The following is a 25,248-nucleotide window of genomic DNA, read 5'->3' as shown; positions in this document are numbered from 1 at the left end:
TTACCACATCGATGGGAGCCCACTGTACACTGAAGGCATTATAAGAGATCTGGGGACACAGGTTGACAGCAACCTCTCCTTCGACCACCACATTGCCAATGTGGTCAGAAAGTCCTTCTATGTGGCACATCTCATTACCAAGGGTTTTGGATCCAGGAAGAAAGAGGTCATCACTTCTCTCTGCTCTTCCCTAATTAGACCAGTCATAGAGTATAATGCCCCATTTGGCATGTACCTCACTAGACACCTGGAATAGCTGGAGGGGCCATAAAGGTACCTCACGAAGAGGATCCTTGTTCTTAAACACATGTCCTATATGGACAGACGCAAAAAACTCCAGCTATTCTCTGTCTCATATTGTCTACTAAGAGGCAATCTCTGCTTAACTTACAAAGCCATGTCTGACCCAGCTCTGTTAGAAATGCTACAGCTAAAGAAATCCCAATCTCTCAGCACCACACGCTCCAGAGACCTCAACTTTTTTACCACAATGAACAGAACATGCTGGAGGGACAAGTTCATAACCCAGAGACTGCACATGCTCTGGAATAGACTTCTCATACATGTCAAGCAGAGCACCTCACTAGCCCTCTTCAAGAGAAATCTTGATGAGTGGATGGGAAATAGAAAGTTCACCCCGGGGATCACTCCAGTGGCTCTACTTGATAGAGGCACTGGGAACTAACATCAGGTGGCACGATGCCAGGGCACTTCTATGGGCTAGGCTTGTAAAGGCTCCAGGGCCATTAGCCTAGTACACACCTATGAACTACCCATTGCAATAAAATGGTCACAAGTGCTCTTTCTAAAAATTCCCTTCTACCAAAGTCTCTTGCATCAAAATTATCTTCATTTTCACTTCAGATATATATTTGAGCAGATACATAAGTGCATTTACCAGTCTTCCTAGTAGCTCACTGTTACTGTCTATTGCATAGCTGAGTGTGCTGTGTGACCCTTGCTGCTCTGGTGTAATATCTGGTTACCTGCTTCACTTTCATTTTACTTATTTGTGTACTAGCTACAAATGATTTACTCCAACTATATTGTCTTCTGTGTGTGTGTGTGTGTGTGTGTGTGTGTGTGTGTGTGTGTGTGTATGTGTGTATATATATATATATATATATATATATATATATATATATATATATGTGTGTGTGTGTGTGTGTGTGTGTGTGTGTGTATATATATATATATATATATATATATATATATATATATATATATATATATATAAAATTTTATTTTATTTTATTTTTAGATTACTTTGTATTGTATGCTCTGCTTTCTTCAATGACCTGGGACATGTTAGAATATAGTCTTTGTTTATACCTTGGTTGTGACTTATTTATTTGGTTAATGCATGCAGGGATGTATATCTAACTGATTCATTTAATTAGTGGCCTAAGTGCTTATCACATTAGTCTATCCTTGGTGTTTCTGCAAATTTTCTTACACTTCACCATGTGTAAACTGGACAAGGCTACCACCTTGCTGAGAACTGTTCTTCACAGGAAATCATTACGTGTGTGAATTCTAAGTATGCATAGTTGTTGTTGTTGTCTTTCGGCTTTTCCTGGTTAGGGGTCGCCACAGCGGAACTCCGGTCCATTAATGATTGGCAGTAGATTTTCACGAACGCTGAGGTGCCAGCTCAACATTCAACCTTCAACAAAGGCACGGCCATTTATGCATGTCTTTCGAATGCCCAACCCAACCGAGGGGAGGACATGCAGACTACACACAGAAGGCATTCCCCACACTCCAGCCGAGAATCGACCGGGAGAACCTCTTGCTGTGAGGCAACAACGCTACCGCTGCATTTTTCATTTTCTGGTGTTATATGAGTATGATGTTGGTAAATATAACGTCAGGATTAAAAAAAAAAAAACAGCACTTATCTTAAAAAATTCCATTGAGGTAAGTTCCTGAAGGGTTATACTTGCTGAGCTGAGTCCTTGTAAAGTTGAGCACTGGGGGTTCATAGGTGAAGTTTTTCCACATGTTGACTACCATATATATAAATGAATTGGGGCACATGCTATCATGTCTAGGCAATTTATATTCTCTTTATGTTCAGGTAATTATAAATTTACTATTTCCTGCCTAATGTACTTTCTTGTGTTTTTGCATATTTTTAATAGTACACTTAGTGTTTGTATATTTATTATTCCTTGTTACAATGAGCAGCAGATCCTTAATATAATAATTTAGACTTTGTACAGTGTGACATAAAATTCACTATCCTTCTATTTTTCCTTCAAGAATAATATGACTCAGCTTTACAAAATGGTTTTAAATACCACAGCATAAATATGATTAACAAGATTGTTTCTACCATAATGGATTAATAAAGCCTGTGTAACAAGGCAGCAGTTGTATCACACAGAGGTTGTAGCAGTTGCTTGGAAAATAAGCACCTGTTATGTCTTAAATCCAGCTAGCAAACAGAAAGTAAAGAAATAAAGTTTACACAGAGATGCATTTAATCTTTAGGTTGTAAACAGAGTGAGAAAATGTAAATAACAGAAGGAAAAGTAGATGAAAACTTGCCAAGTCATCACATTAAAGTCTGTTGTGCACAGCTGTTTTTTCCTTTAGTATAACTGTTCCTAGTGAATAAAGACTATTTTATGCATCACTTGACTGATAACCTGAGCATACAGAGTGCTGGCTGATAAGACATCCATTAAGTCATGGTTTACATCTGTTGATGGAAGATGTATTTTGATGCATTTACTTTCATCCTTTGGTCTTAATCACAACTGTCTTGTCTTTCAGCTTGCAAATATGATTTTGCCTGAGGATGAGAACTTTCTGTTGCTTTTCCGAAGAGAGACTCCCCTTGACAACAGTGTTGAATTTATGCGGGTAAGTCACTAGGAATCCTAATAAAAGCATACTGTGCATTTCCCCAGCAACAGTGCAAGTTTTGATTTGTACATTTACATTAATTGTAAACAAAAGAGAAAACACAATCTTTTTTATTCTATTTATATAATTTTCTGCATTGGGAGCTGTGACGACCGTGCCCTAGCCCAGCAATCAAGTAGCCTCAATCCTCATCACTAACACCAGGGAGGTCGTCTCATAGAAGAAGAAAGGATAACTAATACACACAGTAAAGTACAACTTCCCTTAAGTGCACACAGAAATCACAGTCAGTCTGGGGCTGGTTGCTCCCTTGCTCACCAGGTCCCCAATAAGACTCCACAATGGCACAGCTATAGGGTCCAGGTCTCAGCCGAGCTGGGCAAGCTAAAACCTCCAGTACCCTCTCTGTCCAACCAGTGCTTCATGTCCCTGCCAAGTAGCTGACAAAACACACACACACACACACTTTGATATAAGTATTTATACAACTTCACAGACACTCCTGGGAAAGGCTGACACAGATTCTCCAGCTTTGCCCCTTTACCCAGGCTATATGGTAGTAATTACTGCCACCACCCAGCTAATAATATCAGCTACTAAAAGGCCCTTAAAAGGGTGTCCAATTATTACTGTGCAATATTATTGCACAATGGCAGTATGACTAACAGTCAAGGCTTACTTTAGAGTGGCCTATTACAATAAACTCTATAAATATGCAATGTATTCTAGAGCTTATCTCTACACAAACCAGCGCCACAGGTAGAAGGTTTTAAAAATATTTAATAATAAATAATTAAAACACAAGACAAAACTACTACACCACAGAGCTATCTAAGAGTTCAGAGATCACTCAGAAACTTAAAATAATACAGTAGGACAGGTCTGATTTCAAAGAAAAATACCTAATTAATCTTTACTAGGTTTAACTATTCCTACAAGAAATCACAGTGCTAAAACTTATGTGAGCATAAGGCAGAGTGCTGATAAGTTGGATATCAAGATCAAAATGCTCTCAGTCTCTTGTGAGAAATAGTATTTAAATATTACTAACAAACATGTCTCGAAGGCCCTCCCAAATTACATAATTTTTGACACTTAGGTTTTCCCAGTATTCATATTGCATCATCTTAACACCTGGTCAGAAACTTACAACAATACAAGGCATTTCACATGTATATGCTAGCAGAAACCAGAGCAATAAAGCACCTTCCACATCTAAATTCTGGTCATAAACTTTAGCTTTAAAACAATGGGCATGAAACCTTCATCCAGCCGCACTGGAGCCAAATTCTAACATGAAAGGGTCACAACATGCTTCACTGGGCCAGTAGAGTGCAATGTTGTCACATATTTTGCAGTTCCACATTTCACGGTATTCTTTACACTCAAGAAAAACATGCATGTATTTTACATTTATTTACAAATGCCAGAATTATGTATCAAATTCTATTTGGCTAGGCTGGCAGCCTTTGCTCATCTCTCCCCAATTGTCAGATGAGCTACATGATGACAGAAAGGCATACATCTGCTCTGGCTACAGCAAATTTTTACAACATTGCTGGAAACCTTACTTTTCAACCCACTACATGTATAAACTCATATTATGTCTTTCAGTAATTTTTTTTTTAATTCCTTAGAAATGAGATATTGCAGTAAACAAAGTCACAAGATGATGTACTTAAATAAGGTGTTATGAACAGAAGTAAAATAAAGTGTTAGTGCAGGCATAAAATATGTTTAGAATTGTATTTATTTATTTTCATTTGTATGGCAGCTAGAGGTTGCACATTTATATCAGAACTGCTTCTATTAGTGGTAAATGCTTAGTTACCAGTGACTGAACATTTGTTTGTTTACATGCAACATCTGTACTTTCCATAGCCTTGAAATATTTAACAAAAAATAATACTTCTCTGAATAAGAAATGCACATTGAAAGCTGATACAGGCATACACTTTTTGTATTGTAGCTTGTATATCATCTGATAAAATGGAATAGCTTTGTACTTATAAATTTAATTTTGTAAGTTAGTATTTAATAATAATATGTTACTGAATTTTGAAAAGGCAGGGAAGTATAGTACTTCAGTTATTGGTTTAAGAAGCAGGAGTCCCAGCTCTATCCCAGATGTATACTTCATAATGCCAATATAGTTACATGACATCTGTCACTGTCAGGTGTGTCCTATAAAGTTAGTTTGGGTTTTTCAGCAGTGAGATTCACCCATTCACAAAATGAGAACAAAATTCGACTTGTGCATAAATAGTCCTGGCTCAAGAACTTTTCTTACAAAACTGAAACAAAGTGCTATGCAAACACCAAATTTAAGGAATTCTTACTCCACTTATCTGCTCTGCTAAGTACACTATATCATCTAAGCTATGTAAACAAGTATATATGTTATACTTTTGACTGAAAAGTATATGAAAAAAAATAAGGCTTTTGACTGAAATATAACAGAACAGCGAGTCAGTGACTGTGTGACTGCATAACTGAAAACATTGAAGATTACTAATATCATTACTTATTCAGCAGCAAAATTAGAGATATGTTCTCTTGACACTCAGGCAGTGGTATACCTGAATACATGAGTGGATTGGGCACAGAAGGGATTTGACTTCCTATTTTGATACTGAATAAGAAGCAAAATGAAGAAAATTATTTATCTTACAAATACATACTATTGCCTACTGTAGTATACCATGGCATATTAGCAAGCTAGAAGGGCCTAAATGCCCATGCTTGAAATATTTGTATGTATGTATGTATAAGGCATCATTGCCCCATTCTCCAAATACCAACAGAGACAAACAGGAATTCACAAGTAAACTTCTAATATTGTTATATGTTTAGAAATGCAATGTTGTTAAGTTAGAGGAAATAGTTTCCATTTCATGCAAAACAGCTTGTTAGCCTAATAATGCTTTCTGATCTTTTTATGTCACTGTCCCTCTCATATCTACTGTCGTAGCTATCTGGTGTTGTGCATGAGCTGACCAGGGCATCAGTGTGTATTACTAGTTAGAATTTCTTTCTTTTAAAATACAGTGAATGATGACTGTATGTCGGGAATCATCCCTATCCACCCCTGCTAACTACAAAGTGCTTGCTGTGATCGTGAAACAGTCATCCTTCCAATAAAAAGCTCTGCTAGTATCTTCTTTTCTACCCAGCAATATTGTATGTTGGGAATCAATCCTATCCATCCCTGCTAACAAAAAAGTGCTTGCTGCAATCAGTGAAATGGGCATCCTTCCAACAAAAAGCTCTGTTAGTACCGTCTTTTCAACCCAGCAATATTGTATGTGTGAAATCAACCCTATCCACCCCTGGTAATTACAAAGTGCTTGTCTCGATCGATGAAACTGACACCCTTCCAACAAAAAGCTTTGCTACTACTTTTTTTTCTACCCAACAATATTGTACGTGTGGAATCAACCCTCTCCACCCCTGCTAACTACAAAGTGCTTGCCATGGCCAGTGAAACGGGCATACTTCCTACAAAAAGCTCTTCTACTACCATCTTTTCTACCCAACAATGTATGTGCTCCTATTAACTCTTAATTTGTAGACTGCTTGTAGCCCATGGTCACTCGTTGCATTTCCTTAGCTGCTTCTGGCACTCCACACCTTCCTTTAGCAGTCACATCTTCTTTTTCGAGCTCCAAGCCCTCTGTCTCTTTCTCTTTTTCTTCATCCATCTTTTTCACTCTTTTTTGTCCACCTTTCTGCCTTCTGAAGCACCCCACTGCTCTCTCCTCTGCTCCTTCTCACCTTTGCCATTCTTTAGCACTCAACTGCTTTCTTTTGTTCTCTGCTTTAAATCAGTATTATTTCAGTTGGAACTCATTGTTTATATTTAAGTCCCACAGCTTATTACTTACTCAGTCATTTGGCTTTAACTTTAGAAAAAAAGAAAAAAGCTTAGAGTTTAAATTACATTTTTAAATTTACTGATTGTTCCTGATGACTCCTTTTTAGATACAGGTCCAACCTGCTCTGTTCATCCTCAGCCCATTCAGGCTCACTCTGCTCCCCTATGGTATCCCTAGTTCCCACCCACCCCTACATACTCTAGATTTATACTCCAACTACCTTGTCATATTATCCCCTCCTCCTACCACTCAACAACCAATAAATTTCATTTCCCAATTACATAACTTCACTATCTCCACTCCTAACTTTCTAAAACCACTCCCTCACCTAACTTTATCACACCCTCTTTCCCTCTTCTCTTCCCTCACTTACACTAGTCTTTCCAAACAATTTTTATTCTCCTACACTTTACTCTTACATTCCTATCCTCCTTACATACATTTCACTACTAAATTTCAAACTCACCTAACCATCAATCCTCTCTTTACAACTCCTTTACTTTCATACCTACAACCTTCCTACCATGCTTCATATCTACTTAACAACTCCAGTAATTCTCCTTCTCACCTTTCTAACATCATATCATACTGAACTATTATACCTAAAACCTCCAGCCACACTTAACAATAATGTCACCACCCACTCATGTTCAATCTCTCCTTCTTTATTTAACTTCTCCTATACACCTCTCCTAAAAATTAAAAAAAAAACTGTTGTATTTCCGGCCCCCAAAAAACTTAAGCTAAAATTCTACACCTCCTATCAATATTCTCCAAACCTTAGCCTACTAACAAAATTACTTCTGCTTGCTGGAGACATTCACCCCAATCCTGATCCCTCCACCTCTCCACCCAAGCCAACCTCCCTCCACCTCTATCTGTCCTCCATCCCACCTTACCTCATCCTCCCCCCGACCTCTTCCACCCCCAAAAATTAACCATCCTCTCAATGAACATTCAAGGAATTTTCAGTAGAACCTCTGAACTCCACTATTGGATATCCCATAATACTCCTCATATCTTAGCCTTATCTGAAACCTGGCTAAAACCCCATATCTCAAATGATGAAATCCTACCTCCCAGGTATAACATCTATGGGCTGGATAGATTCCCAAAAAAGGGGTGTAGTTGCTATTCTTTATTCTGACCAACTTAACTTTTCTCCCTATCTACTCCTCTCCCCAACATTCACCCTGCTGAAGTATTAATAGTCAACTGTCACATAAACAACCATAAAAAAGATTTGCTATTGCTTCTGTTTATATCCCACAAGGTAATAACAACTCCTTCCTTGAAAACATACTGTCATGGCTATCACTCAACATTCCCTATGAAATAGTCCTCCTCAGTGATGTAAATATAGATTGGAAAAAGTATTTGTAGACTCACCCAATGTCAGCATAAATCTTCACGGCTTCAGTCAACTGATCTCAACCCCCACTCATGTAAATAAGAACACTAATACAGGCTCTGTCCTAAACTGGATCCTCACTACTGATCCTAAGCTCTTTCACAACCACTGTACTCTACCTGACTCAATAAGAGACCATCTGACCACCCACATCCAAAGACAATCCCTCCAACTGTATAGGTCACACTTATACAAAGACTGCCGCTAACCCACCAATTTTAGTGCTATGACATTCAGCAATAGACTTTCATCCATCAGCTGGTCTTGCCTCTAACATCTTCCCCTTAATGACACAGTACTAACATTCAACCAAATTATTCTAGATATTCTCAACTCCCAAGCACCTCTAAAGAAAATCAGGATTAAATCAAATTATGCCACCTGGCTTTCAAAATACACTTGCTCCCTTATGCATAAAAGAGATAGTGCCTGGAAAGCCTGGTTAACCCCCCCCCCCCACACACACACACACACATACCTTCAAAACTCAAAGAACTCAGAAAGTGTACCAAAAAACAAATTTATAATGACAAGAAATAATTGTACTATAAGGCCCAAATCAACCACTACTCTAATCCCAGAAATGCTTGCTGGAGCACCATAAACAAAATTCTTCATCCAGGTAGTCGTTCTACTCCTAACCGCTACCCAAATAGAACTCCTACTTTATCAACTCTATCCACAAACTAACATTTACAGACCCTAACATCAACCCCACTACCTCTTCCCTTACTCATACCAATAAAAGCCCCTTCTCACTGAAACCTGTCCCCACTGCATACATGAAATCACTCCTGCAAAAACTAAAATCTTGCTCTCCCTCTACTGATAAATTGCTCCCTCTCTTTCTCAAGCTTGCCACTGAATACTAATTAATAGACAAATCCAAAAATCCATAGTGCCTGACATCTAGAAATCACTCTATACAATACCCCTGCACAAAGGAGGTAACTCCACTGACCCTCTCTAACTTTAGACCCATAGCCATTGTCTCCCCACTTTCAAAAATTCTCAAAAATGTTTAGACACTCAGCTTTTCAAACTTTTAATCCAGGAAAACCTTCTGACTTCTACCCAACATGGCTTTAAGGCAAACCACAAAGCTGCTACTGCCCTTATATCTTTTATAAATACTGTAGCTGAAGCTAGAGATAACAATCGACTAGTCTTCTGTTTATTCCTAGACCTTTCAAAGACCTTCGATATGGTATCTCACTGTAAGCTACTAACAAAGCTTTCTGAACTCAACCTCTCATCATCCACTCATCTCTGTTTCTCCAGATACCTTACAAATAGGCTACAGTCCATCAGATGGCAGTCTTCCTGCTCCCCCTCCCTTCCTCTCCAAACTGGAGTCCCCCAGGACAACCTCCATACAGCCTGCAGCCGCACTTCTCTTATATAATATGCTGACGACTATACACTCATCTCCTTATCTAACAGCTTCTCTCATGTCCACACGCTTACCCAAACTCCTTTCTCTCTATTGAAAGATGCCTTACAGATAAGCAGCTCATCTTGAATCCTAAAAAAACCCCTCCTTCTCTTATTACCAAAATCTCTCTCCCATTACAAATCTGCCTTTACCATTTCATCACTCAGCAATACCATCATCAAAGCAGAATCTCACACCGAGCTCTTTGGCATCATTGTTGATGATCAATTAAAATTCAACCTGCATATTCAACAGTGTAGGAAGAAAACACATCAAAAATTCGGACTACTCTACAGGAATAAAAAAATCCTTACATCTGACTCTAAACTCTCTCTGGCTCAGGCATTCCTCCTACACTGCCTACTCTGTGCTGCTCCAGTTTTAGCAAACCTCCCATCCACACTTATTACAAGCTTGAACAAACTTATAATAAAATTGCTAGATTTGCCACAAACCAACCTTACAACTCTTACCACTGCCTTGCACTAAAGAAACTACAATGGCTAGAATTCCCCCAACAACTTTTCCTCATACCGCTACAAATAACACACTCCATACTCAACAAACCCACTGTCTGCCCCTCGCTAACTACTATAGTATCTTACTACACCTCAAACCATTAAATCAGAAGCTCTGACCAACATCTTGTGGATATTTAAAAATCCATTAATAAAATTGGTAAACTCATACAAATTCTTGGTTTCGCAAGCCTGGAACAAACTCCCTTCTAATGTCAGAAATATCTCTCACATTAATCAGTTAAAAAAAACTGCTGAAAAACACACTATCAAACTCATGGACCTGTCCTGCCAAGACCCTACATAACCCACCCCTCCTTCTTTTCCTTAATCCTATTTCTTCACTTTATTCTCAGCTCTAACTATTCTGACTCTGCTTCACTCTAACAAGAGTTAACTGAAACCTTAATACAATAGATGTTCTTTCTCTACTACAAACTATGTAAATATGTATGATGCATCACTTCCATGATATGTAACACCATTATATATAATTTTAGTCATTTTTGCTTTGTTTACTTCATGTCACCTAAAACCTTAATACACCTGACTTTCTTTTTGCCATTACAATCTATGTAAATATGTATACTTTAATATTTTCATTATATGTAACACTATTGTATATAATTTTTAGTAATTTCAGTAATTTTTTGCTTTTACTTCGTCAACTGCTCTTTTTGTATTATGTTCACAATTTGTTGTATTTATACTGGACCTCTTCTCCTCGGGTCTCCAGTGAAAATGGGCACCTTGGTCCAATCTGGTTAATTAAACAAAAAAAAAAAAATATATATATATATATATATATATATATATATATATATATATATGAAAATCAGTAAATAAATAATTGTGAGTAATATAATATTAACTAATTTAATTTGCAGGATCCAAAAATAAAATGAAAAACACACCACAGTATTTAATTATGCAGCACATTGCTGCCTACAAATTTTTGTTTTCCTTTTTAAACCAAAATCAACTGCTAAACTGTCTCAGCTAGTAAACAGTAGACAAAGACTTGTTAATAGCATTTTTGGGTTTATGTTTACATGACTGTTACAGCAGACTTCTTATCCAGTGAAGTGAAACGATGTGGTGTTTGAGCACTGTTCCAAACTTTGAAGCAAGGGAAGTCTCTTTTCAGCTGAACACTTAAGAGAGCTACATATACACAGACACACAAAAAAACAGACAGACAGGCACACAGATACACACACACACACACACACACACACACACACACACACACACACACACACACACACACACACACACACACAAAACACAACACAACCATGTTCTTGTTATAAATACAAAAAAAATATCCTTTTCATCTGATTACAGTACATGCCCAGAGTCATGCACCAGAGAGGTAGCTGCTCTGTGTTAAACTGCATGCAGACTGTAATACTGAGGATAAAGGTGAAAGAAAAATTTGGTTTAACATAGAAAGAGAATGAAACAAAGTGACCTGGGTGGTGCGTAATCTTGTTAGGAGTACTAACTAGCACACTGCTTGAGGAAGACAAACAATGGAACAAAGTAAAAAAAGACAAAGCGGGCAAAGAAAAGTAAGATATAATTTTGTTTTGTAATTTTAATTTGACCAAAGCTGAGTGAATGATAACTGCTTTTACTAGGGAGCAAGAGAGAATGAAGGGGAAAGAGAAGGAAAGAGGTAGAGAGCGAATTAGTGGCTGCAAGAGGTGGAGGTTTAGAAAACAGATTTAATGGTCAGAATGGAATTGAATGGGAAGATACTTTATTTGATATGTATAAGGTCATAAGGGTTTGCTGACATTGATAAATTCATATTTGTTGGCAGAAACATCAAGTTCAAGTTAATGTTTATTATGGGACTTATAACTAAGACCTTTACATAATTGAATGGAAGTGTGTACGTATAATAAAATATACAAAACAAAATAAAATAACAATGGTTAAACAAACAAAAGTGGTTATACCACATAAAAATAACTGTTCAGACAATACATAAAGCATAAAAGGAATATGGTTAAACAGAAAAATAAAACTTAACTCCATAATGATAAATGGCTGTAAACCATTATTTATTTATTTATTTCATATTTGTTAACCCAGTTAGTCCAACTGAGTGTGCAAACAAACCCATTTTCAGTGGAGACCCAAGGGGAAAGAGCCAGCAAACATAAGCAAAGATTAACATACAGGACAAAAGCTATTAAAAATAACAATGCAAATACGAAATTAATTATAAAGAGAAAAACAAAAGAAAAACATTATGAGCATAAAGGGTTGGACTGACAGCAGTGGTCTAAATTTACTACATATAAGAGTAAAACAAAAAGATAATCATTGTTCAAAAGAAGGAAAATGTACAGACATTGATAGGAAGTGGGGGGAAAAGATAAATACTGTAGAGAATGGGAGGGGGAGAGAAAGGAGGGGGCTATAGTAGTAGAGCTGAGAGTTTAGGAAGTTTGTTTAAGCAGAAGTTACTAACAGAGAAAGAAAGTTAGGAGCTGTAACAGGTTATATAGTAGGATAGACTAAGACTACATGTGGTCAAGGCAACAGCAGAATTTCAAGTTTAGTAGGTGGGATTTAAGCTCCTTTTTTATAAAGGGAAAGGAAAGGAAAGGTTGGATCTAATATGGAGAGGGAGTTTGTTCCAATTTACGGAGTGTTTGTAAAGTAGTTTGCCAATATTCCTTTAGGGTTTATAAACGGAGAGAAGATGCCAGGGAGGAGAGTAGAGAGTAACATGGGAGGCAAGAGCAAGGCAGGGCAGGCAGACGAGTTGTTGAGTATAGAAAAGGTAGTGTGGAGTTGCGATTGTAGGAGAAGGTGCGGAAACTCCAGCCACTGAAGTTTGTTTAGTGAGAGGCAGTGATGTGACGAGAGTGGTTGGTTTAGAATAAATCTGGCAATTTTGTTGCATATTTATTCCAGTTTCTGCACTGAGGTCGTCTGAATATTGGTAAGGATGGGGAAGCATATAGAAGACTAGGTAAGAGAGATGTCAGTGCAAGAGTGCGTTTGGTGGCAGTACTGAGGACATTTTTGTTCCTATAAAGCAGTCCAAGTTTTTTGGTGGGTTTTTTGATGCCCTGTTGTATGTGCAAGTCAAATTTTAGTTGGTCATCTATTATTACTCCAAGGAGTTTGGTGTGTGAGGCAGAGGAGAGAGTGGTGTCATCTAGGGAGGAAAGAGAAAAGTTGGATTTAAGGTGAGAGAGTGTCTGAGGTAGGAAGAGAAGGAGTTGAGTTTTTTTTGGGTTAAGGATTAGTTGATTATTTCTGAGCCATTTTTCAACAGAGATAATGGAATTCTGTGTTAGTGTGTGTAGTTCAGAGATAGTATTGAAGATAGATAAGAGAGTAGAGTCATCTGCGTATTGTATTACAGATGAGAGACTGCAGGATGAATGTAGCTTGTTGGTAAAAATGTTGAAAAGGAGTGGTCCAAGTATGGAGCCTTGGGGTACTCCTGTTTGAACAGCAAGGAAGGGTGAGAAAGCCTGCTGCCATCTAACAGCTTGTTTTCTGTCTGTAAGGTAGGATTGGAACCAGCCAAGAGTAGAAAGAGACAGGTTTAGGTCTGAGAGTTTAAGAAGGATGGGATGAGACACAGTATTGAAGGCTTTAGGGAGATCAAGGAATAGACAGGAGATGAGGAGGTTGTTGTCCCTAGCTTCTGCAACCTTTTGAGTAAAGGATAGTAAAGCAATCGAGGTACCGTGTTTAGGGCGAAAACCATGTTGCGCGGGGGTGAGGAGATTTTCGTGAATGAGATAGAACAGTTGTTGAGTATGTATATACTTTTCAAGGATCTTAGAGAGCAGTGAGAGAATAGCAATTGGTCTATAGTTAGAGGGTTCACCAGAGTTACCACCTTTGTGCAGAGGAGTGGTATAGAAGCATACCTCGCAAATGTACAGATTTTCGCAGAATGCCCAGATATTTGCCTCATATTTTGGTCTGTTTCTCATAAAATTTTGGTTTTCTGTCAAATCACTGGCAAATTGATGAGGGTTGAAGTCAGAAAATAATGACAGACATTTGAGTTCCAGAATTCATACCCTTCAGAAAATTCATGCTCATGCAAAACCTGTTATTCTACCAACTTTCTAAGTTTGTAACAGCAATATTTAAAGAGTGTCCCTATTTCTGGGCCTTTGTCCCCCTATTGTTTATGTTTTTTTCCAGATTTCTTGCTCTAAGAGGTTGAGAGGTATGTGTAGAAGGATTTCTATAGTTCTGGTACAGTAGATTCCTGAATGGAGCGGTTGATTAAGATTGATACAGGATATGCAATAGAGTTTAGCAGCAATTTTCAAAAATTGAGGGGGAAGTTTATCAGTGGATAGAGAGTATGGTTTTAGTTTAAGAAGCAGGGATTTTATATATTTAGTAAAAATAGGTCACAAGGTAAAAGGAGAGACAGAGGATCATAGAGGTTTAGGGGGAGGTGAGGGTGACACAGAAGAGTTGGGATGAGCAGAGTTACCAGAGAGTAGGAGTTTAGAGATGCTGTCTATTAAGTGTTTGTTGAGTAATGTTAAAATTACTTCCTTATGAATATCAAAGGTATGAATGATGGTAGAATGCAAAAGAGGTTCATAGGTAAGTACAAGGGTAGCTGCCCTTGCGGGTCATTTTAACCTTAGCTAATTTCCCTTACAAAGGTGAGACTCTATCCCTGTACCTTGTGCCTGTGAGATAAACACCTTAGCCATTATACCAACCCTCAACCCAGAATGATTGACCCAGGAGGGACTTGAACCCACAATCTCCAGCTCTAGAGGCTGATGCTTTATTCATTAGCAGATTAACTTAGTAGTAGTCTATTAACAGATGAAATCTATTTGAACAACGTCAGTGACTGCCAGACTAGAACTGCATAGAAACATGGCCAGTTAAGAAACATCCAAGAAAAACAGTAGCTGCTGAGTAAATGTATGGATCAAAAACAACTTAACAAATGAAAATAAAACTCTAAGCTAAAATGTCTACCAGCAAAAAACTTTAATAGGAATGAAACAAAATAAACAACGGTAAGCACTTTCACAGTTTAGGACACTGCTTCTTCAGACAGATACAAAACAGTGTTAACAATGGTATTTAAATAGTAAAAAACATCCAATTACATCCATTAAAACCACATTATAAAAAATGAGGTCATTCATACTATTCACTCACAAAATACAAATAACTAATAAAGAAGCTGCTAAGGGCCAAGTCCCTTCTATCAGTCACAGGGTATCAAATGAACAACCAATGAACTCTCTTAAAATGTACAAGACCACTAAATTAATGATGAAGTGGGCAGAATTTCAACACAGGCTTAAGTGATAGACTATCATTCAACCCTGGTTCCATAAAAGCTTTCAATAAAACAATCCATTTCTGCTAAGCACACTGTTTTATTTCTAAGATTACATCCCCTTTCATTAACACAAACAATCTCAAGTACAAAGAACCTAAAGACATGCTGGCTTCCACAAGTGATAAGGGAAGGTGATTATTTGATTGCTGATATGTAACCGCAGATTTCCATACTCGCAGGTTACTTTCTCTCTTTGTATCTGTTATACACAAACACAAGCAGACACACACACGCACATGCACACATGCACACACACACATGCACACACGCACACACACACACACACACACACACACACACACACACACACACACACACACACACACACACACACACACACACTTCACCTCTGGCATACCTGAACATGCACACCATTCTATCATCTGTAGTAATCCTTACAACAAGATATTACAACCTCAGCACAAGAATTCAGGATAAAGCCAAAAATAATGGGAGACAAAGGTCCAAAAATAGGGACACATTTTAAATATTTCTCATAAACTTAGAAATCTGCCAGACAAAAAAAAGGTTTTATGTTAACATTCATTTTCTGAAGGATATGAAGTCTAAAACTCAATTGGCTGTTATTATTTAGTGACTTTAATCCTCAAAGATTTGCCAGAAAAACACAAATTTTATGAGGAACAGATCAAATATTTGTGCCAGGTATCTGGACATTCTGCAAAAATCTGGACAGTTGAAAGGTACTTTGTTATTACAAGTCTGATGTTCTGAATGGGGCATTCAGATCCTCATAGCGGATCATAAGAGAACCTGAAAGGGATCAGGCATACTACTGAGAAAGTAATAGGAGTCCAACATACGCAGCTTTGGTCATTTGTAACCATAAACTGCCTTAAATGGAACAGAACCATAGCAATGCTTAGTGTCACAGTATTAGATAAGCTACATTCAGGCATGAGTCTGTGCCCATTATACACACACACACATATATAGGTTAGGTAGTCAAGTACATATTCACAAAGCTCACAAAATAGCTTGCTATGTAAGGCATTAACAGATGTCTTAGGAAAGCGACATAGGTACAGGTTTCACTTGACAGCTTTTCCTGCTTTTGCTTTAAATTTATTCAGGTTGGCTTTTCTTTCTGAAACCTGACATTACGGTGGAAAATGATGATGCTCATATACATCTGGACAACAGACATGTATATGCAGACTACAACGAAAGCCTCAGGTCAACAAAGTTTGCTTATCCAGTATTTTTATGTCCTTACTAGATACCAGTTTCCTGCTGTGGGCTCTAAATGTTCTTTAATTAAACTAACACTGCAGTGTATTGTTCAGTTCCAAATGTCAGCCTAGAAAGGCTTAGCATACAGGTACATTATCCATTCAGACAAACATAACAACCAAATAAATATCAGTAGGTTAATGCCATACGGACAAGGGTGGATTCTAAGTCTTCACACCAGAGGGTGTGAGATAATGTAAGATATCTTAATAGTCGTGACTAGCTTAATGTCAGAACCATTCATGTTGCATTTGTTAGCTCCCATTTGGGACTGCGGAATTATTATGCAAATAATTATTTGCTATCAGTGCACCAATATGTATGCTCCTCCACTGTGCAGAAAAGGCTGTCTCTTTTCAGATACACTTAATAGCATTAAGGTACTTCTCATGCCTACCAATGTACCTGAGGTAAATGTCTAAGGGTATCATAATGTTTACTTTGCCATATCTTGCTGCTTACGTATTCTACCCTTCTCGGTATTATAAAATCAGGGTTATGTAAATCCTCATCTTCTGCTAAACACATGCCTCTTAGAAACAGAGGTGCTGAGAACAAAAGAAAATAAAACAATAACTATCACCAATTGTCATTGTGTTATTTCAGTACAGCTGCCTGAAAGAAATACCCGATTCATGTCTGAAAGAAACAGATGTACTCTTCCTGTTAAGGATGCCATGTTGATGAAGATGAGTCATATGGAACAAAAAATAACCTGAAAATGATAGAAGGGGTGCAGGGAGTTGAGTTAATGAAATCTGAGGTACTGAAAGCAAATGGAGCATTTAGGGAACTGAAGATGGCAGCTTTTTGAGTCTTCTCTTTAACTGTCTACTACCATCACAAAACCTAAATGAGCTGTATGTAGTGTCAGCTGGAGTTACATTAAGAATGACTGGATATAATTTTCATTAAAAAATTACTAATAAAGTTAGTGCTGGTGTGTGAAGCAGTAACAGCAGTAGTTCTACTAACTAAATATGCACTTGTGAAACAGATATTTATATATCTGACATGGTCTTCTTTGAACCACTATATTTAAGCACACTGATTCAACAGCAGTCATCATATTAGCATTGACAAACAAAGATGAACAGACACAGACAGACAGACAGACAGACAGACTGACACACTTTTAAAGCCTGTTTTACATAAAAACATTGAGTACTCCGTATTTCATCTTAAAATGCCACAAGTCTCTTTAAAAAATTTCCACACAATCTGAATGTACTAATATCTGAAAATATATTTTGATATTACACAGCAGTTAATTTCACAAAAGAAATATCACTCGGTTCTTTTGTTTTGGCATTTGACTATTTGCTTGCTCTATTTAACACAAAATGTGGCTCTATATTGCCATTAACTTGATTTCTTTAGTAATAAACCATGAGACTCTCAAAGCTCCAATCTACTTATCACTCTTACCACACTCTGAGAGGGTCCTGCAATGCCATCTCTGGCAGATAAAAGATTTATTTTCCATTTTGCACTTCATTTAAATGCTGATTTTTGTGCTTGAAATCTTTTTCAAGTAACCCTTGTAATATACTGTTTTCTGATAGCTGAGAACGGCTCCTTTGAGAAGCTTCATTGTTAAATTCTTAAATTGTTTGTTACTTCATGCATAAAGGCCAAAGGCCATTCAGAATGTAGTCATCAATGAATGTAAATACCTTGGGACCCAACCAAGTATCAAATTGTTTTGAAGAATGCCAAAAATGTAAAGGAACCTTGTTCCAAAGTTGAACCAGTGACTGCATTGAATATTTTGCTCTTAAGACAGTCATTGACTATTCAGTTTTGTAACTAAAATATGCACCTCTGGTTAATATGCTTGTATTCAACAATCCAATATTTAGTACAGATCGATATTCTTCACTCAAGTGCCCCCTGTAGGCTAAACAAAGCTTACCTTTCATATATCTGTAACTGGTTGAAAAGAAGCCTAGACTTTCAGTCAAGATGGGTATGATTTATCTCTACAAGTAATGATACACTTTGTAAATTTTCATTGAATACTTTCTAAAACCAGGAAATCACCTTTTTTGGAGGAGCAAAACAATGTTATACTCAGTGATGGCTTGAACATATGCTATAAACAACCTTGAAAGATAGTCATTATTTCTTATTTTAAAGTTCATAAAAATTAACCCAATAACTTTTTAATGCCTTAGCTTTAACTTTTAAGGCATTAGTCCTATATTTAATATTACTACAAGTAATAATACTTGAATATGTATATTCTGTCAACTTCTGTGGGGACCTAAGGTTATTTGATATTCAACCACTGGTTTCCAAGATGCAAAGTAACACATTTATCCTTATTAACTTAGTCCCGTTAAATCTAACCATTCAGCCACCAAACACAAGTAAGTGCTGAAATAGTCAATATCCTATGTTAATGTAATAACACAACCTAGTTTAATACTGTCCAAATATTTGGCCATCCAAACATTAGATATTTTAGGAATAAATGAAATTGCCAGGTTGAACAATACTGGGTCTAGAACTGAACCCTAGAAGACCCTTTTGTTCACTTCAAGCCAAGCTAGATGTAAAATTTCCTATCCTCACTCTCTGCAATGCACCACAAAGCCAGTTAGCCACCCTGTGAACAATGTGTGGATTAACTTTGTGTTTGAGGACTGCATCGATAATAGCAGAATGAGTGACACTGTCAAAAGCCTTAGACAAATCCAAATAGACCACCACTACAGATATGCCCATATCTAAGGCAATTGTCACTGTAAAATTCAATTTCATTAGTGAACATAGAACTTTTTTGTGAAACCATGTTGCACGAGGTCCATTAAACATTTCTGAAAATATCGATTAAGAAAGAAAAGTAGACACTTCTCAAAACTCTTACCCCCCAGTGAAGTAAGACTGATAGGTTGCCACCTTATGAATTGGAATTATGTCTGCAAGTTTCCAGGTAGCAAGAACAATGCCAGAATACAATGGGTTATTAAAAAATTGAGTGATAGTAACTGAAATATATTCACTGCAATATACCCAGAAAATGTCTGGAAAATTATCAGGTCCCATACCACTATCCTGTTTATCCAGCTCAAAGATGTTCACACAAGGGTCAGATTGAAAACTGATCACACACAATCATCTTCTACAAAATTCTAGCATCAGAAACATTGCCAAACAATGTAGCATCTTCTGCCAAGAAGTGCTAATAGAGCAAGTTCACCAATTATTCCAATTATTCACTGTTGAGCACTTCACCTCAAAAAGAAAACGGTCTGAAAGATTTAACCTTATTACCAATGTATCTAACATAAGTATAACATTTCTTAGAACCAGGGCTACTAACTAAATTATCTTCAAATTTGCTTTTTGCGAATCAGGAAGAGGCATTTAACCTTCTGGAAACCAAGTTATAGGCCCATTTTAAATAACTTCTCTTGAACTTCTTTCAAAGCCTAAATTTCTTTCTCTTTTTTTTCTCACAAGTTTAGCATGATCAGTATTCCACCAAAGAGGTGTAGTCCTTAGTACACTGTTAGTCACTTTTTTTTTACATCCAGACAAAAGAACTTCACAAATGTTTTCAAAGTCCTGCCATTTATTCACAGTATTATTTACCTTAGAGGAATTCAAGTGCATATAATTTATTTCATTAATAATGTTCAGATCAAACAGCTTAGACTTACCCAAAATACTGTTTTGTTGATTCATATGAAAACCTTTACTTCTTACATTAAATTCAAAAGCTGAGAGATCTGAACTGCATAATGGATACAGTTGGTTAATCTCAGACATTTTATATGGCATATTTGTAAGTAAGAGATCTAAGATATTATTTGTATTATTTGATCTGGTAGGAAAATCAATCATCTCAGTTAAATTGTGTAACATACATAAATCATAAAAATTAATCCTGTATCATTGTTGATGTTGTGCCATCAGACCAACTGATCCCTGGAAAGTTAAAGTCACCTAATATTACTGGGTTATCATAAGTCGTAAACTTGACCAAGCCATTGATATACCAGAGCTGATCAATACTTGATAATGCAGGGCTTTCATAACAAACTAACAAGTGTAATGGGAGGCCAGAGTCAGCAACTAATACTTTCACAAAAATCAATTCCAAATTATAATCCACTTCTAACACCCTAACATTTAGCCATTGAGCTACAAAAATAACCACTCCCCCCTCTATCATATTATTTCTCAAGCAGCTAAATTATCAATACCCAAGAAGATGTATTCCTTCACTATTCCATGATTCAGTAATTATAACAGAGTCATAATTATTTACTGAACAGACTTCATTTAGTTCACTTATTTTATTAGTTAAACTTTGAACATTAGCATGATACACTTTCAGTAATCTGGGATGTCTAGCATATTTGTAATTAACCTTAATTCCTGGGTAAAATCTAAAAAAATGTTTCACGAAATCAAACATTTTTAAATTAAACAATTTACCACCTAAATAATTCAAACACACTTTACTGACAGTGTTACTGTATAAGTTGCTACTTTGTATTTTGTTGTTACTTAATGGTTGTATTCCTGCAGTTTTGGCTCTGCTAAAGGGATTCTACACAGTTTCCTTTGTTTTAAGAGCCTGTTGAGAAACTCTTGGCTGATTCCCACAGAGCTCATCAACACTTGATGTCTTCACCTGAGCCTTTGAATTGATTTCCTTGCATCATGTGGCATCCAGGCACAAGCTAAGTACTTGCATGTAAAATTTGCACTTCCAGAAGCTGTTTTAGTGATTAACTGTTGATTCCAAATGTCTCCATAGCCAGCTTGATAGATATGGCTATTCTGAGATAATGTAGCAATTGTCTTATATTCACTGACAAACTTTTAATCCTTAAAGTAACTAACACAGTGTCAAAGGAAAAAACTTCAAAGACCAATACACGTAAGGTTCAGTTAAGGCACATTTAATAACTTGCTGCAAGGAGACAAAAACATGCAAATACAGGATTTTGCCTAACTACTAACAGGAAGCATGCTATTCTTATCCTGTTTTACAAGACATGGCCTTCTATGGCTGACGTAATCAAACACAACTTTCAGTATTGTTCTACAGCAGATGTTACTCAGATTTTCTGCTGACATGACTAGATTTATGAGAAACTTTTGAGAAAAACAACCTGGCCTTGGTGGGCATTAACCCATTACAGGCTTCTATTGTACAGTGTTACATTTCAAGGTACTTTTCTAACTCAGATACAAGCAGATACTGATTGCAGTTCATATTTTCAAGCAGGCTTTTTTCTAATTATCTATAGCTTCTACAGCTGTGTATTTTCTCACAGCACAAGCGGAACTTTTTGTCTAAGTTTCATAACATTTATACAAGTAGTATTGTTCTATTCATTATTTTCCTAACACAGGCAGAAATCATCTGCTTCTCAGTAAATTTCCACACATAAGCAAAAATTTTAGCTGACAATACAAGGTCAGAAAGCATCTACAGTTTGTACAGATTTATGCAGTATGAAATAGAATAAATGTGTTAACCCTTTTCAAGCTCTAAATGCACTAAGCATATTACTAATACACACATTTATACATATTGTTCTGACATTTCCCCCCTATTAATACTTTTATTCTACTTTCAAAATAAGCATAAACTGTTTGTTTTCTTCTCCTAACCTCTTCCCACTAAGGATTTGCAGTTAAGAGGGTCATTCAGTTTAAACTTATGAAAGCATTTTCAATCTTTTAACAGTTCTTCAAACTCAATACTTTGATATGAGGTTTCAGAAACTGACATGTCTATAAAGTCTTTAATCAGTCTTTTCATGCAGGGGATACCACAACAAACACATATTCCCAATAGGAGCATTCCTACACAAATGGCAATCAGGATGTTCATTAGGATGGTACCCCCCCCAAACCATTTCTGGAAAAAGTCTGTCAGTGGGTTTGGGCCTGGTTTGGTCATGGCCGACACTTGCTGAATTACCTCAAGATGATTTTCTATCTCGTGTTTATGGTCAGGAATATACAAACAGCATTCTTCTTGGATTAAAGCACAAGTACCACCTCTCGCTGCTAGGGTGAAGTCGAAAGCCATGTGGTTTTGAAGCACTACAGTTCTCATGGCATTCAGTTCATCAGTCACCAATTCGAGAGCGGAAAAAGTTGTGTTGCTCATTACTTCAAGAAGTTTTGACAGTTTTCTCAGCTCCCAGATCGATTTCACTGCACCATATGCTGGTAATATGCCTGCCCACGATATAATGCTATCACTCAAGTCCATGTGTGTCAGTCCTTTGCCTATAGAATGATGGTCTTTCCAACACACATCGATTTGTCCCACTGGTTTCTTGATGACCTCTCGGACATTTTGAATTTTTCCTCGAGGCAAAACTGCAGTGGGTCGTATGGCCAAAACCAGGTAACCCAAAAAACAACTGCCGGACCAATTCTCAGGTAACCATTTGTATGTCTTTCTGCCACACACAAAATAACAGTCCTCTACTTTAGTAGTAACCTTGCTATGAATATGCACTCGCCCTGCATGAAACATTTTTCTATCAGTTATAGACAGTTGCTTATAAAGAACAGAATTATGTTTTACTTCATCAATTGTTTTGTACATCAATCCAAGAAATGAATCATAATTTGTATTACAATAAAAATCTACATTGTTACCTTTAGTGTAACATTTATAAGGAACAGTCACATTGCAATTGCTCCAACCCACCTGAACAGTATCATTTTTATAAAAACACACAGTTCCCTGTTGTGGAACAGACAAGTGCAATGGTATTTTATCTTGTGAGGTAATGGTTGAGGTATCATAAATCACATTTTCCCAGGTCTCATTGACCCCTAGGGGGACTGTAGTCATTAATAACCCCCCCGTATGCTGTCGGCAAAGCTGTGCAAATCCAGCAATTCGAAACATTGAAAGTCTCAGCATACACATATTTAATTGCCTGGTAAGTGTTAAAGTTTGGATGCCAGTCTATGAGTAACGCTTCACGTTTATTCAGTTCAGTCTGTGTGGCTGGGAAAAGGAAAGGCCACAACAAAAAGATTATTGTCACTAGTACAGTTAACAGGATGATTATGCAATACTTCTGAGGAAAGGGTTGTTCTGCATTCCAGTTTCTTCTGGACTCTATCATTTTTACTCTTGGCATGTGACAAGATTTTTGTCCAGTTCAAAGTTTTTCACTAGTTTGCAGTGCATCAGGTAGATCCAGGAGGCACGCTCCGCTATCTTGACTGCAGTGGGTGTCGACAGAAGCACTTGATATGGACCTTCCCACTTTGGTGACGCCCAGTTCTTTTTCTTTACTATCTTCACCCAGATCCAGGTACCCAGGGGCACTGCCACTTCTGACGGTCTGGTTCGTTCTTTATCTGAAAAAGAATTTGACTGCAACAAATGTTTAGAATTTAACAGGTTTCTCATATACTCAGCTAGTGTACTGTCAGCTTCCTGGTCTGTGGGCATGAGAGATTTCCACTGAGGTATATTATAAGCCCTTCCAAATAGTTTTTCAAAAGGAGTCAATCCTTTTGCATTCAGAACAGTTCTCATGCTCAACAGTGCCAGGGGCAGACTGTACACCCAATTTCTCTGCGTTTCTACTATTAACTTCCTTAGCTTATTCTTTAAAATCCCATTATGCCTCTCTACTAGCCCTGCAGATTGACGGTGATACGCACAATGATTTTTTAGAGAAATACCAAAATGTTTACTTAACTGTTGTATGGTCTGGTTTATGAAGTGTGTGCTGTTGTCACTGTAGATCCTTTCTGGAATGCCGAATCTAGGGATGATTTCTTTAACAAGTACTTTTGCCACGGTTGCAGCATCTGGATTTTTAGTCGGAAAGGCTTCCACCCATCTGGAAAACATATCTACAATGACAAGACAATACTTCTTATTTTCACATTTGTTCAATTCTATAAAATCCATACAGATAGTATGAAATGGACATGGTGGTGTAGGGAAACTCCCTTGCTTGGGCTTTAATGCCCCTTGTGCATGATGTTTATTACAAACGTGGCACATCGAGCAGAATTTTTTAGAGTAGTTTAAGAATCCATATGTCGTGAACACTTGGTTCATCAGCTGTACCATCCCCCCTGTTGAGACATGACACTGCCCATGGCTCAGCAAAGCTACATATCTAAACAAATTAGATGGCAATATCGGTTTTCCTTCTTTAGAGATGTACAGCCCTTTTTTTGAGAATTGCTCCTCGTTTTACCCATCTTTGTTTTTCAACTTGTGTAGTAAGTGTCTGCATTGTCTTTAACATTTCTAAGTCTAAAATCTCAGAGGGTTGTAATTCCTCATTCAAAAGAAATACTTCTGAAGCTGCCTGCTTTGCAGCTGTATCAGCTCTCGCATTATCTTTTGAAATCCTGTCCTGTTGCTTGGTATGAGCTGTGCATTTACAAATAGCTACTTTCTGAGGTAACTGAATAGATTCTAAAAGATCTAAAATAAACTGTGCATGATTGATTGGTTTGCCAGTAGATGTTATCATTCCTCAATTTTT

General features: G+C 37.2%; 1 protein-coding gene across 1 annotated transcript in view; it reads left to right on the top strand.

Moving 5' to 3' along the window:
* Window positions 1–25,248, top strand: part of SCGN (secretagogin, EF-hand calcium binding protein) — a 1,236,219-nt gene that overhangs the window by 784,175 nt on the left and 426,796 nt on the right. Inside the window, exon 4 of the mRNA XM_044067071.1 lies at window positions 2,782–2,871. Within this exon, the coding sequence (XP_043923006.1) occupies window positions 2,782–2,871 (90 nt within the window). The remainder of the gene's footprint in view (window positions 1–2,781; window positions 2,872–25,248) is intronic.

This window comes from Protopterus annectens, chromosome 3.part1 (assembly GCF_019279795.1).
Source record: "Protopterus annectens isolate FY-2018-M chromosome 3.part1, PAN1.0, whole genome shotgun sequence".
NCBI lineage: Eukaryota > Metazoa > Chordata > Ceratodontiformes > Protopteridae > Protopterus > Protopterus annectens.
The sequence above is the reverse complement of the archived record's forward strand: the minus strand, read 5'-3'. Positions and strand labels throughout refer to the sequence as shown.